The following is a 15,557-nucleotide window of genomic DNA, read 5'->3' as shown; positions in this document are numbered from 1 at the left end:
TGTCCGATCATCACATGAGACGGACTAGTCATCATCGGTGAACATCTTCATGTTGATCGTATCTACTATACGACTCATGCTCGACCTTTCGGTCTCTTGTGTTCCGAGGCCATGTCTGTACATGCTAGGCTCGTCAAGTCAACCTAAGTGTTTCGCATGTGTAAATCTGGCTTACACCCATTGTATGTGAACGTTAGAATCTATCACACCCGATCATCACGTGGTGCTTTGAAACGACGAACTTTCGCAACGGTGCACAGTTAGGGGGAGCACTTTCTTGAAATTTAAATGAGGGATCATCTTATTTACTACCGTCGTTCTAAGCAAATAAGAGGTATAAACATGATAAACATCACATGCAATCAAATAGTGACATGATATGGCCAATATCATTTTGCTCCTTATGATCTCCATCTTCGGGGCTCCATGATCATCATCGTCACCGGCATGACATCATGATCTCCATCATCGTGTCTCCATGAAGTTGTCTCGCCAAATTATTACTTCTACTACTATGGCTACCGGTTAGCAATAAAGTAAAGTAATTACATGGCATTGTTCAATGACACGCAGGTCATACAATAAATAAAGACAACTCCTATGGCTCCTGCCGGTTGTCATACTCATCGACATGCAAGTCGTGATTCCTATTACAAGAACATGATCAATCTCATACATCACATATCATTCATCACATTCTTCTTGGCCATATCACATCACATAGCATACCCTGCAAAAACAAGTTAGACGTCCTCTAATTGTTGTTTGCATGTTTTACGTGGCTGCTATGGGTTTCTAGCAAGAACGTTTCTTACCTACGCAAAAACCACAACGTGATATGTCAATTGCTATTTACCCTTCATAAGGACCCTTTTCATCAAATCCGATCCGACTAAAGTGGGATAGACTGGCACCCGCTAGCCACCTTATGCAACAAGTGCATGTCAGTCGGTGGAACCTGTCTCACGTAAGTATACGTGTAAGGTCGGTCCGGACCGCTTCATCCCACAATGCCGCCGAATCAAGATTGGACTAGTAATGGTAAGCATATTGAACAAAATCAACGCCCACAACTACTTTGCGTTCTACTCGTGCAAAGAATCTACGCAATAGACCTAGCTCGTGATGCCACTGTTGGGGAACGTCGCAGAACATCAAAATTTTCCTACGTGTCACCAAGATCTATCTATGGAGAAACCAGCAACGAGGGGAAGGAGAGTGCATCTACATACCCTTGTAGATTGCTAAGCGTAATCGTTCAAGAGAACGGGGTTGAAGGAGTCGTACTCATCGTGATCCAAATCACCGGAGATCCTAGTGCCAAACGGACGGCACCTCCACGTTCAACACACGTACAGCCCGGTGACGTCTCCCATGCCTTGGTCCAGCAAGGAGAGAGGGAGAGGCTGAGGAAGATTCCGTCCAGCAGTAGCACAACGGCGTGGTGGTGGTGGAGGAGCGTGGCAATCCTGCAGGGCTTCACCAAGCACCGCGAGATATGAGGAGAAAGAGATGTAGGGCTGCGCCAACAGGTGAAGAACTTCGTGTGTTGGGCTGCTCCTTTGCCTCCACTATATATAGGGGGAGATGTTGGAAATATGCCCTAGAGGCAATAATAAAAGTGTTATTATTATATTTCTTTGTTCATGATAATAGTCTTTTATTCATGCTATAACTGTATTATCCGGAAATCGTAATACACGTGTGAATACATAGACCACAACATGTCCCTAGTGAGCCTCTAGTTGACTAGCTCGTTGTGATCAACAGATAGTCATGGTTTCCTGGATATGGACATTGGATGTCGTTGATAACAGGATCACATCATTAGGAGAATGATGTGATGGACAAGACCCAATCCTAAGCCTAGCACAAAGATCGTGGAGTTCGTATGCTAAAGCTTTTCTAATGTCAAGTATCTTTTCCTTAGACCATGAGATTGTGCAACTCCCGGATACCGTAGGAATGCTTTGGGTGTACCAAACGTCACAACGTAACTGGGTGACTATAAAGGTGCATTACAGGTATCTCCGAAAGTGTCTGTTGGGTTGGCACGAATCGAGACTGGGATTTGTCACTCCGTGTAAGCGGAGAGGTATCTCTGGGCCCACTCGGTAGGACATCATCATAATGTGCACAATGTGACCAAGGGGTTGATCACGGGATGATGTGTTACGAAACGAGTAAAGAGACTTGCCAGTAACGAGATTGAACAAGGTATCGGTATACCGACGATCGAATCTCGGGCAAGTACAATACCGCTAGACAAAGGGAATTGTATACGGGATCGATTGAGTCCTTGACATCGTGGTTCATCCGATGAGATCATCGTGGAACATGTGGGAGCCAACATGGGTATCCAGATCCCGCTGTTGGTTATTGACCGGAGAACGTCTCGGTCATGTCTGCATGGTTCCCGAACCCGTAGGGTCTACACACTTAAGGTTCGATGACGCTAGGGTTATAAAGGAAGTTTGTATGTGGTTACCGAATGTTGTTCGGAGTCCCGGATGAGATCCCGGACGTCACGAGGAGTTCCGGAATGGTCCGGAGGTAAAGATTTATATACGGGAAGTCCTAGGGCTGGCCGCACCCCTTGGGGTGGGAAACCCTAAAGGGGGCGCAGCCCCCTTCCCCCCTATGTATACTTGAGGTTTTGGGGCTGCCAACACATGAGAACTTCTCCCTCTTGGTGCAGCCCTACCTCTCTCCCTACTCCTCCTCTCCCGTGGTGCTTGGCGAAGCCCTGCTGGATTGCCACGCTCCTCCACCACCACCACGCCGTTGTGCTGCTGTTGGATGGAGTCTTCCTCAACCTCTCCCTCTCTCCTTGCTGGATCAAGGCGTGGGAGACGTCACCGGGCTGTACGTGTGTTGAACGCGGAGGTGCCGTCCGTTCGGCATTAAGATCTCCGGTGATTTGAATCACGACGAGTACGACTCCTTCAACCCCGTTCTCTTGAACGCTTCCGCTTAATGATCTACAAGGGTATGTAGATGCACTCTCCTTCCCTCGTTGCTAGTTTCTCCATAGATAGATCTTGGTGATACGTAGGAAAATTTTGAATTTCTGCTACGTTCCCCAACAGGAGAGGGGGCTGTGCCCCCACCTAGGTTTCCACCCCTAGGGGCGGTGGCCAGCCCTAGATCCCATCTAGGGGGCGGCCAAGGGGGGGAGAGGGGGAAAATTGCCCCCCAAGTCAGGTGGAGGCGCCCCCTCCCCAAACCCTAGGCGCCTTGGGCCCTTGTGGGGGGGGGCGCACCAGCCCACCTGGGGCTGGTCCCCTCGCACACTTGGCCCATGCAGCCCTCCGGGGATGGTGGCCCCACTTGGTGGACCCCCGGGACCCTCCCGGTGGTCCCGGTACGTTACCGATAAAACCCGAAACTTTTCCGGTGACCAAAATAGGACTTCCCATATATAAATCTTTACCTCCAGACCATTCCGGAACTCCTCGTGACGTCTGTGATCTCATCCGGGACTCCGAACAACATTCAGTAACCACATATAAACTTCCTTTATAACCCTAGCGTCATCGAACCTTAAGTGTGTAGACCCTACGGGTTCGGGAACCATGCAGACATGATCGAGACGTTCTCAGGTCAATAACCAACAGCGGGATCTGGATACCCATGTTGGCTCCCACATGTTCCATGATGATCTCATCGGATGAACCACGATGTCAAGGACTCAATCAATCCCGTATACAATTCCCTTTGTCTAGCGGTATTGTACTTGCCCGAGATTCGATCGTCGGTATTTCGATACCTTGTTCAATCTCATTACCGGCAAGTCTCTTTACTCGTTCCTTAACACATCATCCTGTGATCAACCCCTTGGTCACATTGTGCACATTATGATGATGTCCTACCGAGTGGGCCCAGAGATACCTCTCCGTTACACGGAGTGACAAATCCCAGTCTCGATTCGTGCCAACCCAACAGACACTTTCGGAGATACCCGTAGTGCACCTTTATAGCCACCCAGTTACGTTGTGACGTTTGGTACACCCAAAGCATTCCTACGGTATCCGGGAGTTGCACAATCTCATGGTCTAAGGAAATGATACTTGACATTAGAAAAGCTTTAGCATACGAACTACATGATCTTTGTGCTAGGCTTAGGATTGGGTCTTGTCCATCACATCATTCTCCTAATGATGTGATCCCGTTATCAACGACATCCAATGTCCATGGTCAGGAAACTGTAACCATCTATTGATCAACGAGCTAGTCAACTAGAGGCTTACTAGGGACATGGTGTTGTCTATGTACCCACACATGTATCTGAGTTTCCTATCAATACAATTATAGCATGGATAATAAACGATTATCATGAAAAGGAAATATGATAATAATAACTAATTTATTATTGTCTCTATGGCATATTTCCAACAAAGGTTTATATGGTAGATGTATTAACATGCCTATCAGTCATGTTGGTGACAGACATAGGTTTCACTCAAACCACACGGTGATCAGTACAGCCTGTTATCATGCATGTTTTATGATCTGTTGTAAGGGTACTAATTGGTCTCTTCTGCTGCTTATCAGAGATGGGGGAAAGCAGCCACCGCCGCTCTGCCACACCGCAGTACGAGTTGGATACTTCCGAGTTCTTCAGTATCATACTTGGGACTTCAGTATCATCCATGACGTAGGTATATAAAACGAGAGATCTCCCCTTCACCCATCTCATTATGATATCTGTTGTTTGCTACATCACTCATTGTCCCAAACTGCAGAGGTTGCCTGACAGTTTTATGAACATGCTGGGTGAAGATCCGCCAAATAATGTGAAGCTGCGATAGGCCGGCAGCGGGTTACACAGGCTGTGGGATGTGTAGTTGGTGATCAAGGAGGGCCACATGTACTTGTATCGTGGGTGGGAGAAGTTCTACCATGCCTACGACCTGCGGCTGGGGTACTTCCTTCTCTTCAGGTATGACGACGACGCCACCATGCTCATCGTGAAGGTGTTCAACGCGACTATGTGTCGCATGCGCTACGCTGACGATGATGATGCCAGTACGTTCTGCCTCTTCTTATTCCTCTACATTTGGCTTTGTCTCACATCGATTGTTAACGGTCATTGTTGCATTTGGACAGGCAATGGGAGCAGCAGCAGCGACACTGGCTACAGCCAAAGCAGCAGTGACTATGGCTGTAGCAAAAGCAACAACGATTCTGGCTTTAGCGAAAGCAGTAGCAATTCTGGCAGCAGCAAAGACAACAAGAAGGATGATCTGGACTGGAGTGCGGGAGAAGAGGAGCAGAGTGGGGATGAGGAGCTGCAGGATGATGATGGGCATCAGGCTGAGGATGACCTAGCGCTGGTGGTGGCTGACCAAGGGCAAGAGATGGTGGTCGCTGACCATGGGCAAGAGATGGTGGTGGCTGACCATGGGCAAGAGATGGAGGTGGCTGAAGATGACCTAGCGATGTTCGTGCCCATCCTGCCTGAAGGTGGCCTCGCGATGGTGGTGGTGCCTGACAATGACCACGCACCGGTGGTGGCGCCGGCGATCCCACAACTGGGTGACATGACCACGCCAATTGTGGTAGAAGACTATATTCCACTGCCTCCACCGCCTCGCCGTTCTTGGCGCATCAGGCTGAGGAAGGAGAAGGAGAAGAACAATGAGAACTGAACTATGGCAGGTATGTCAGATCTCCAAAATGATATATATATATATATACTTAGTTACCTATGTTATCTCTAATATGCTTAGTTTCCTATAGGTTAGCTTCATTTTACCTAAGTTGTCTCTAATATGCTAACTTAGAGCTTATATGCTTAGATTCCTATAGGTTAGCTCCAAAGTTACTTATGTTAGCACAAAATGATCAAGTTTACATAATAAGCTTATAGTCTTCTTCTTATTCTTCTTCTTTTCCAAAATGACATAGGTTAGCTTCATTTTACCTAAGTTGGCTCTAATATGCTAACTTATAGCTTATATGCTTAGTTTCCTATAGGTTAGCTCCAAAATTACTTATGTTAGCACAAAATGATCAAGTTTACATAATAAGCTTATAGTCTTCTTCTTATTCTTCTTATTCTTCTTCTTATTTTTCTTCTAGTATTCTTCTAGTCTTCTTCTTCTTCTCTTCTTCTTCTTCTTCTTCTTCTTCTTCTTCTTCTTCTTCTTCTTCTTCTTCTAACTTCTTGTTTATCATTTTACAGATTTGATTTAATTCACGGAAGCTTGCATGGATGGAGTGCTTCTTTTCCATTTGTGTTTTTATATTGTATCAATGTGAAACTTTTGTGAATTGATGGATAACAGTGTTGGATGAACAATGTGAAACTTTGTAATATGTAACGATGGAACTATGTGTTAGCTATGTATGTATATATGATGAAACTTGTGTGTTGGATATGATTGTTATATGGATGCTTGTAGTATATATATGTGTTGGATATCTCATATGTGAAATAGTGACCTGAGATTAAGAATTTTTTAAAAAAAATTAAAAAAAATTGTTACTAATAGCGCACTACCATGTGATGCGCCATTAGTATAGCAGATACTAGTGGCGCATTGTGGGAAATACTAATGGCGCACTATGTGGTGCGCCATTAGAACACCAGATACTAATGGCGCACCAGTGGTGCGCCATTAGAATTTAATTCTAATGGCATGATGCTAGTGGCGCACCAGTAGTGCGCCATTAGAAGGCAAAACTGGTGCACCACTAGCATGCCTTTTCCTAGTGTTTCTATAAGTTCTGCAGGGCAGTGGTGGCAGTGTTTGGACCGCAGTACTTGCGAACACCCAATGCGGAAGACACTGCTCGGATCCTAGCATAGAATGCAACAAGAGGATTTCCTGGGATGCTTGGAAGCATCGACTGCATGCATTGGAAATGGAAGAACTGTCAATTTGCTTGGCAGGGGTTGTACAAAGGCGCCAAAAGCGGTTGCAGTGTGGTACTTGAGGCAGTGGCCACACAGGACCTCTGGATTTGTCGCTCTTTCTTTGGGATGCCAGGAACTCACAATGACATCAACGTCCCTGCAGTGCTCCCCAGTCTTTGCCAAGCTTGTTGAAGGTCATTCTCCTTCGGTGAACTTCGAGGTCAATGGGCGGCATTACAACAAGGGGTACTATCTAGCTGAGGGCATCTATCCGAGATGGTCGACGTTTATGAAGACCATCTCAAACCCTGTGCCAGGAGGCAAGAACGCCTGGTTTGCGAAGGTTCGGGAGGCTTGCGAGAAGGATGTCGAGCGGGCATTTGGTGTGCTCCAATCTCGATTTGCTGTTGTTCGGTTCCCTGCTCTGACCTGGTCGAAAGATCAAATGTGGGAGATCATAACTTGCTGTGTCATCTTGCACAACATGATCATTGAGAGCGAGCAGGAAGAGCCAGTGTTTGAGACTGAACCATATTACAGGCAGAGTCCTCTTGCCCAAGTTGATCACCAGCTACCGGCAAACTGGACTGACTACCTCAATATACGTCACGAGATCCGAGACCCACAGGTGCATCAAGAACTGCAACACGATCTGGTGGAGCACCTATGGAGGCTCAAGGGCGAGGCCGAGGCGACGCGGGAATGACGTGTGATGAAACTTGATTTTTTATTTGTTAAACTATATAATTTGTATTGAACTATTTGCTGAACTATTTGATTTATGTGATGAAACACACCGAAACACGCCGAAACACGGCGAACCATGCCGAACTATGTGACGAACTAATTGATTTCTATTTGTATGCGAAAATTCACGCCGAAACTGAAGGAAATATGCCTAGAGACAATATTAAAGTTATTTTTATTTCCTTATATCATGATAAATGTTTATTATTCATGCTAGAATTGTATTAACTAGAAACTTAGTACATGTGTGAATACATAGACAAAACATATTGTCCCTAGTATGCCTCTACTTGACTAGCCCGTTTACCAAAGATGGTTGTGTTTCCTAACCATAGACATGTGTTGTCATTTGATGAACATGAGCACATCACTAGTAGAATAATGTGATGGACATGACCCATCTGTTAGCTTAGCATTAGGATCATTTCAGTTTCATTGCTACAGCTCTCTTCATGACTTATACATGTTCCTCAGACTATGAGATATGCAACTCCTGAATATCGGAGGAACACTTTGTGTGCTACCAAACGTTACAACGTAAATGGGTGATTATAAAGGTGCTCTACAGGTGTCTCCGATGGTGTTTGTTGAGTTGGCATAGATCGAGATTAGAATTTGTCACTCTGATTGTCGGAGAGGTATTTCTGGGCCCTCTCGGTAATGCACATCACTATAAGCCTTGCAAGCAATGTGACTAATGAGTTAGTTACGGGATGATGCATTACGGAACGAGTAAAGAGACTTGTCGGTAACGAGATTGAACTAGGTATTGAGATATCGATGATCGAATCTCGGGCAAGTAACATACCGATGACAAAAGGAACAACGTATGTTGTTATGCGGTTTGACCGATAAAGATCTTCATACAATATGTAGGAACCAATATGAGCATCCAAGTTCCGCTATTGGTTATTGACCAGAGATGAGTCTCGGTCATGGTTACATAGTTATCGAACCCGTAGGGTCCGCACGCTTAACGTTCTGTGATGATTTGTATTATGAGTTATGTGATTTGATGACCGAAGTTTGTTTGGAGTTTCGGATGAGATCGGGGACATGACGAGGAGTCTCGAAATGGTCGAGACGTAAAGATCGATATATTGAAAGGCTATATTCGGACATCGGAAATGTTCCGAGTGATTCGGGTATTTTCGGAGTACCGGAGGGTTACGGGAATTCGTATTGGGGCTTAATGGGCCATACGGGAAAGGAGAGAAAGGCCTCAAGGCTAGCCGCGCCCCTTCCCTATGGACTGGTCTGAATTGGACTAGGGAAAGGGGACACCCCCTTCCTTCCTTCTCCTTCTCCCTTCCCTTTTTCCTATTCCATGTGGGAGGTGGAATCCTACTAGGACTAGGGAGTCCTAGTAGGACTCCACACTTTGGGCGCGCCCTATGAGGGCCGGCCTCCTTCTCCCTCCATCTTTTATATACGTGGCCAGGGGGCACTGATACGTCTTCAACGTATCTATAATTTTTGATTGTTCCATGCTATTATATTACCCTTTTTGGATGTTTATGGGCTTTATTTTACACATTTATATCATTTTTGGACTAACCTACTAACCGGAGGCCCAGCCCGTATTGCTGTTTTTTTTGCCTATTTCAGTATTTCGAAGAAAAAAGGAATATCAAACGGAGTCCAAACGGAATGAAACCTTCGAAAGCGTGATTTTTGGAACGAACATGATCCAGAGGACTTGGAGTGCAAGTCAAGAAGCAGCCGAGGCGGCCACGAGAGGGTAGGGCGCGCCCCCTGTCTCGTGGGCCCCTCGGGCGGCCATCGACGTACTTCTTCCTCCTATATAAGCCTATGTACCTCGAAAACATCCAGGGAGCCAACGAAACACAATTTCCACCACCATAACCTTATGTATCCGCGAGATCCCATCTTGGAGCCTTCGCCGGCGCTCCGCCGGAGGGGGAATCCGACCACGGAGGGCTTCTACATCAACACCATAGCCCTTCCGATGAGTTGTGAGTAGTTTACCACAGACCTTCGGGTCCATAGTTATTAGCTATATGACTTCTTCTCTCTTTTTGGATCTCAATACAATGTTCTCCCCCTCTCTTGTGGAGATCTATTCGATGTAAACTCTTTTTGCGGTGTGTTTGTCGAGATCCGATGAATTGTGGGTTTATGATCAAGTTTATCTATGAGAAATATTTGAATCTCCTCTGAATTCTTTTATGTATGATTGAGTTATCTTTGCAAGTCTCTTCGAATTATCAGTTTGGTTTGGCCTGCTAGATTGATCTTTCTTGCCATGGGAGAAGTGCTTAGCTTTGGGTTCAAACTTGCGGTGTCCTTACCCAGTGACAGAAAGGGTTGCAAGGCACGTATTGTATTGTTGCCATCGAGGTTAAAAATATGGGGTTTATATCATATTGCATGAGTTTATCCCTCTACATCATGTCATGTTGCTTAATGCGTTACTCTGTTCTTTATGAACTTAATACTCTAGATGCAGGCAGGAGTCGGTCGATGTCTGGAGTAATAGTAGTAGATGCAGGCAGGAGTCGGTCTACTTGTCGTGGACGTGATGCCTATATACATGATCATGCCTAGATAATCTCATAATTATTCACTTTTCTATCAATTGCTTGACAGTAATTTGTTCACACACCATAATACTTATGCTATCTTGAGAGAAGCCTCTAGTGAAACCTATGGCCCCCGGGTCTATCTCTTATCATATTTGCTTCCAATCTACTTTTATTTGCATCTTTACTTTTTGCATCTATATTATAGAATATCAAAAATATATTTATCTTATCATACTATCTCTATTAGATCTCACTTTCGCAAGTGGCCGTGAAGGGATTGACAACCCCTTTATTGTGTTGGTTGCGAGTTCTTTGTTTGTTTGTGTAGGTGCGTGGGACTTTTGAGGAGCCTCCTACTGGATTGATACCTTGGTTCTCAAAAATTGAGGTTAATACTTATGCTACTATTGCTGCATCACCCTTTCCTCTTCAAGGAAAACCAACGCAAGCTCAAGGCGTAGCAGGCACCCCATAGACACACAAATTGATCATTGATCTCTTAGCCGTGTGCAGTGCCCCACTCCACCATAATCCACCTCGGTCATATCGTTGCAGTGCTTAGGCGATGCCCTGCGCCGGTAGCTTCATCATCACCGTCATCACGCCGCCGTGCTGACGAAACTCTCCCTCGACACTATGTTGGATCGTGAGTTCGTGGGACCTCACTAAACCGAACGTGTGCAGCGCGGAGGTGCCGTACTTTCGGTACTAAGATCGATCGGATCGTGAAGACGTACGACTACATCAACCGCGTTGTCATAACGCTTCCGCTTACAGTCTACGAGGGTACGTGGACAACACTCTCCCGCTCGTAGCTATGCATCACCATGATTTTGCGTGTGCGTAGGAAATTTTTGAAATTACTACATTTCCCAACAGAAACATGCCGAACCGCGCCGAATATGGGCTGATTCACGCAGATATCGAGCCTTTTTGGACATAATTGGGCCGAAATAGGCGCTGGAGGCTACATGGGGGGCAACGGCTGGGTGCCGAACCGCCCCCGGCGCCGAGTTTATCGCCGGCTCACCCCAGATTGCTCTTTTTCGACGCCCTGCAGGACCAAACGGCTGGAGATGCTCTGATTAAGGTGTACTCCCTCTGTCCTTGAAAAAGTACACTTCCAACTTTGTTGGAGGGTCAAATTATCACAAAGTTTAACCGAGTTTGTGCAAAAATATATCAATGTTTGTGAAACCAAATAGATATATAATAAAAATATATTTTATCATGAATTTAATACTAGTAGTTTGATGGTATAAATGTTGATGTTTTGTTGTATAAATAAATACGATCAAACATAAAAGGTTTAACTTTTCAATAAAGTTGAAAATACACACTTTTATGTACAGAGGGAGCATGCGGACTACCAAACACATCCATAGCTAACTTGTGCGCGACTTTGTTCGCCAGATCGTCGCACTCAGCTCACAACTCCACGTTCCAGGAAGGAAGTGGAGACAGTGGTCGTGCCTTGCGTCGCGCGGCAACGCTGACCGCACGACTCATGAGATCGACGGTCAATAACAGGAGGACAAATACGTGCCACTCTCCCACTCCGCTTCTTCCGGCGCGTTTCCTCGCGGCGACAAAATCCTACGGTGCCTGCTCGCTTGGTCTTGTACGTCACGGGTGACATGACTTTTCCCCGTGCTCCCCAAGTTGCCTCGATCCTTCTTCTTTTGCTTTAACTTTTCCGCGCCTCAGCTTGCATGCCAAGTCTAGTCTAATCTTCCCGCCGCGCCTCCATCCATCCACCAGGGCGGGCCTATATAAACGGCCGGGCACGCGCCTCAACTCAACCCTCCCACGCAAGTCCCAAAGCAATTTGGAAGCAGCAAGCAGCGCAAGAAGAATTTGTTAGAGAAACTGATATGGCGTCCATGATGGGAGGAGACTTTGTGGAGGCCTACGTGCTCAAGAACGCCTACAAGGAGAAGCTGAGGCGCATGGACCAAGCCGAAGCCGCGGCGGCGGCGCTCGACGGCGCGAAGAGCAGGAAGGACATGGAGGCCGCCGGCGCCGCTGGAGAGAATAAGGCTGCTGTTGGTGGTGGTGCGAGCAGCAGGGGAGGCTTCTTTGGCCTCATCAAGAAGAAGGTGCACCCCAAACCCAAAGCAGCGGCGGCTACTTCCTCTTGATTATATTGCTGTTCTGACATGCCACGAAGTTGTAAGCCACAGCTGCTAGAGCTGCCGCGCCTTTCTTCTAGCTAGGATCAGGAGCGGGTGTGTAGAGTTTGTTGTTTCGATCAGCTTCTCTTGGAAGAGTGTGTGTAAAGCAAGTTCTTTTGTTATTTGGTCAAAAAAAGTTGACAAAAACTAAGCGAAGAGTAATCCTGCATCAATTGAGTTGACCTCCGTTTCTACTTGTCTTGGCTGTTTGGTTCCTCGTTCGTTTGGGCAAAGCGTTTCTGTTCAAGCAAGGTTTTTTATTTTAATTTTCTTTTACGAAAAGAGGGGACTACCCGGCCTCTGCATCAGAACGATGCATACGGCCACCTTTATAAATAAGCAAATAGGTTCAAACTTCTGTTCAAACAAGGTCCCATGCATAAACTGCCCGACTGCATATTGAGCTGAGTTCAGCCACTAAAGGAGATCAAGTTGATTCTCTGTTAGAGCACTATTGCGTTTGGGGCTGATACTATGCCTTCTCGCTCTCTTGTTGTTGTTGTTGATGATGATGATGATCATCATTGTTGGAATTCCACCCTCAATTTAACGATTGGTAATCATTATTATTATTATTATTATTATTATTATTATTAAAACCTACAGTTTTGTCTCCCGCAAAAGAAAAGAAAAACTATAGCTTTCTAACAACTTGTCTTGCTCTCGATTGGCGTGTATCGAGTGATATTTGATCATACCCCGAAGAGAAGGCCGGGTGCATGCTCGTTGTATTTGTATTTCTTTAATGCTTTATTTTGTGACAATAAAATCCACTCTTCGTAAAAAAAAGGTGATGTTTAATAATAATGACAAGGACATCAATATTGGCAGCTACAGTAGACGGCAAGAACTTAAATGAAGACGATGATGCGCTATCGTGTCCTTGTCAGAAATTGGCACATCAGCTAAAAAGTATGATTGCATTATCAATATGAAGGTGGGGTGCCTATGAAGTTTTTTATGAAAAGGGGGTTTCTCCGGCCTCTGCATCAGAATGATGCATACGGCCAACTTAACTAATAAGCAAATAGGTTCAACAAAGGTCTTAAAGTCTCAACAAAAAGGAAAAAAAGCTCACATAGAGCATAAAAAATAAGTAGACATAAAGCCACAACCGGCTGGCATAAGAAAGATAGGAAAACTAATTGCCTATCCTATTACATGACCGTCATCCAAACCGATTGAAAATAGCCCGTGCTACCATCTCCCACCGGATAGATCCAGTAACCAAAACGCTCCCTGGCCTTCATCGGAGTGAGTAGCGATCACATACGGATCAACGCAGTGACTCGGAAGATAACCTGCAAAAAATAAATATTTGTTGTTCTGTTAAAAATCAAATCATTTCTGCAGTTTCAGACTGCCCACAATAAAGCACATACTCCTAGGCGAATGTGTCTGGCTGTTTCGGAATCTATCCCGTTAAGCCACGTCCCAAATAACGTGCTGACAGAATTCGAGGGAGTAATGTTAAAGGCTATGTGAACCGTCCGCCATAATTTTTTTTCCCAACGGGCAGCCAAGAAAGAGGTGTTTCATAGATTCATCCCGATCACAAATATTACACCTTGTAGGTCCTGTCCAGTTGCGCTTTACCAGATTGTCCTTAGTTAAAATGACTTAGTTAATATATTTTTTGGAACCGATGACTTGGTTAATATGAAGGCGAGGTGCCTATGAAGTATGTTTACTTGTAATATCAACATCAAAGGTTGAGATTGCTAATCAGACCCGCCGTCTGGTAAATTGGCATATCAACTAATCGGATATTGCTCCCCACACAAAAATAAAAGCTAAACAGATATTGCTAGAATTAATTGATGAATTTGACAACTCAAGGTCACAAGAATGGGACGCTCGGGCACCCCCGCCATGGAGGACCCGGGCCATGATGGCCCACCTGACCTCACATAAGTTTCTCCCCATCCGCTCGTCAGTCCAAACCCTAGCCATTTCATTCCCCTTCCGTCTAATCCCCTCCGCCACCCAAGCTTATCTTCCCCTCCTTCCGACCGTCTCCGGCATGGCGGGCAGCGGATCCGAGTCTCAGCTTCAGATCCGTCGACCCCGAACTAATCCCACGCGGCCCCGAGGAGGAGATGGCCGTCTGGCTTGCGCTCTGCCGTGTCTTGGAGGAGGCCCGTGCACGGCTGCGCTAGGAAATCGATTGCGTCCGCCCAAATGGCACATGAATCCGGCGCTAGGCCAGCTGTAGTTGCCTCGCCGGAGGCCATGCGGTCTGTCTGGCGTCCGAACGCGTTGGCGGACGTGCAACCCCTCCGTTGGCGCGCCGATATTCAGGACGCACCATCGTCCCACGAGGCCATGGCACGGCGTGCCCGCCGTGCAAGGCACCGGGCGCGGGAGGCGGCGGAAGCCCTCGCGGCGGCGGACGTCGGCGAGGTGGAGTCCGTCATGGGGCATCAGTCCGGGCAACGCAACCGTATCGTGGTGGACGTCGGCGGCTCATCCCCGGATGGATTCGTCATTGATCTGACATCCACCGGCACCATTTGGGTTTCGGGCTCCGACTAGGAAGAGTAGGGCATGCGAGATGGCAACGCCTCGAGTCCCGTGAGTCAGCTCGTGTCCTATGCCCTACTTTACTTTGCTGGTGACCGGACCAACACTTTGAGGAGCGCAGCCGGCCGCTGGACATGGCCAGGGCGGAGCCGGGCGAGCGGGGAGCGTAATCGGACGAGCTTCGCTTAGATTAGATTTTACGTTGCATGTAATAATATGGATTTGAGGTATCTAGATGTGAAATGCACTTTTTAAGGTGTGACCGGTGCCAAGTCCGGCTTTAGATGCTCTAATCTCCCACGCTTTCTATCTCCAACTCCAACCCATCGTCACGCATGACCTTCGATAAGATCAAGACGTCTGCCTCGTGCCATATGTGAGCAGCAAGGAGTTACCATTTCCTTTCAGCTGACATCGTGTTTGGACATATCAGGCACGACGAAGCATTGAAGCGTACGCGTGTCCGTCGATTGGCATGCAGCGGCCAACGCTTGCTGTCATATTTGACACACCGGTGCCGGACAAGCATGCTGACACAGCCGGATCTGCGCACCATGCTGAAAAATGATTTGCTGCCTAGCTACTTCCTTGACATTTCCAGGACAGTGCATTTTTTTTCCAGGACAGTGCATCACACGTTGACATTAGAATGTTTGGCAGTTGCAGCTATAGCCAAAGCAAAGTCAGCTTATACCTGTGTATCAC

At 46.5% G+C, this 15,557-nt stretch overlaps 1 protein-coding gene across 1 annotated transcript; it reads left to right on the top strand.

Moving 5' to 3' along the window:
• The first annotated feature begins 11,942 nt into the window (after positions 1 to 11,942).
• LOC123133505 (uncharacterized) lies at positions 11,943 to 12,491 on the top strand. The gene has a single exon (XM_044552987.1). The coding sequence runs from the start codon at positions 12,030 to 12,032 to the stop codon at positions 12,294 to 12,296; it is 267 nt and encodes an 88-aa protein (XP_044408922.1). The 5' UTR covers positions 11,943 to 12,029; the 3' UTR covers positions 12,297 to 12,491.
• The last annotated feature ends 3,066 nt before the right edge of the window (positions 12,492 to 15,557 follow it).

Source organism: Triticum aestivum, chromosome 6B (assembly GCF_018294505.1).
Source record: "Triticum aestivum cultivar Chinese Spring chromosome 6B, IWGSC CS RefSeq v2.1, whole genome shotgun sequence".
In the NCBI taxonomy this organism is placed as follows: Eukaryota; Viridiplantae; Streptophyta; class Magnoliopsida; order Poales; family Poaceae; genus Triticum; species Triticum aestivum.
This window is presented reverse-complemented; position numbering and strand designations above follow the sequence as displayed.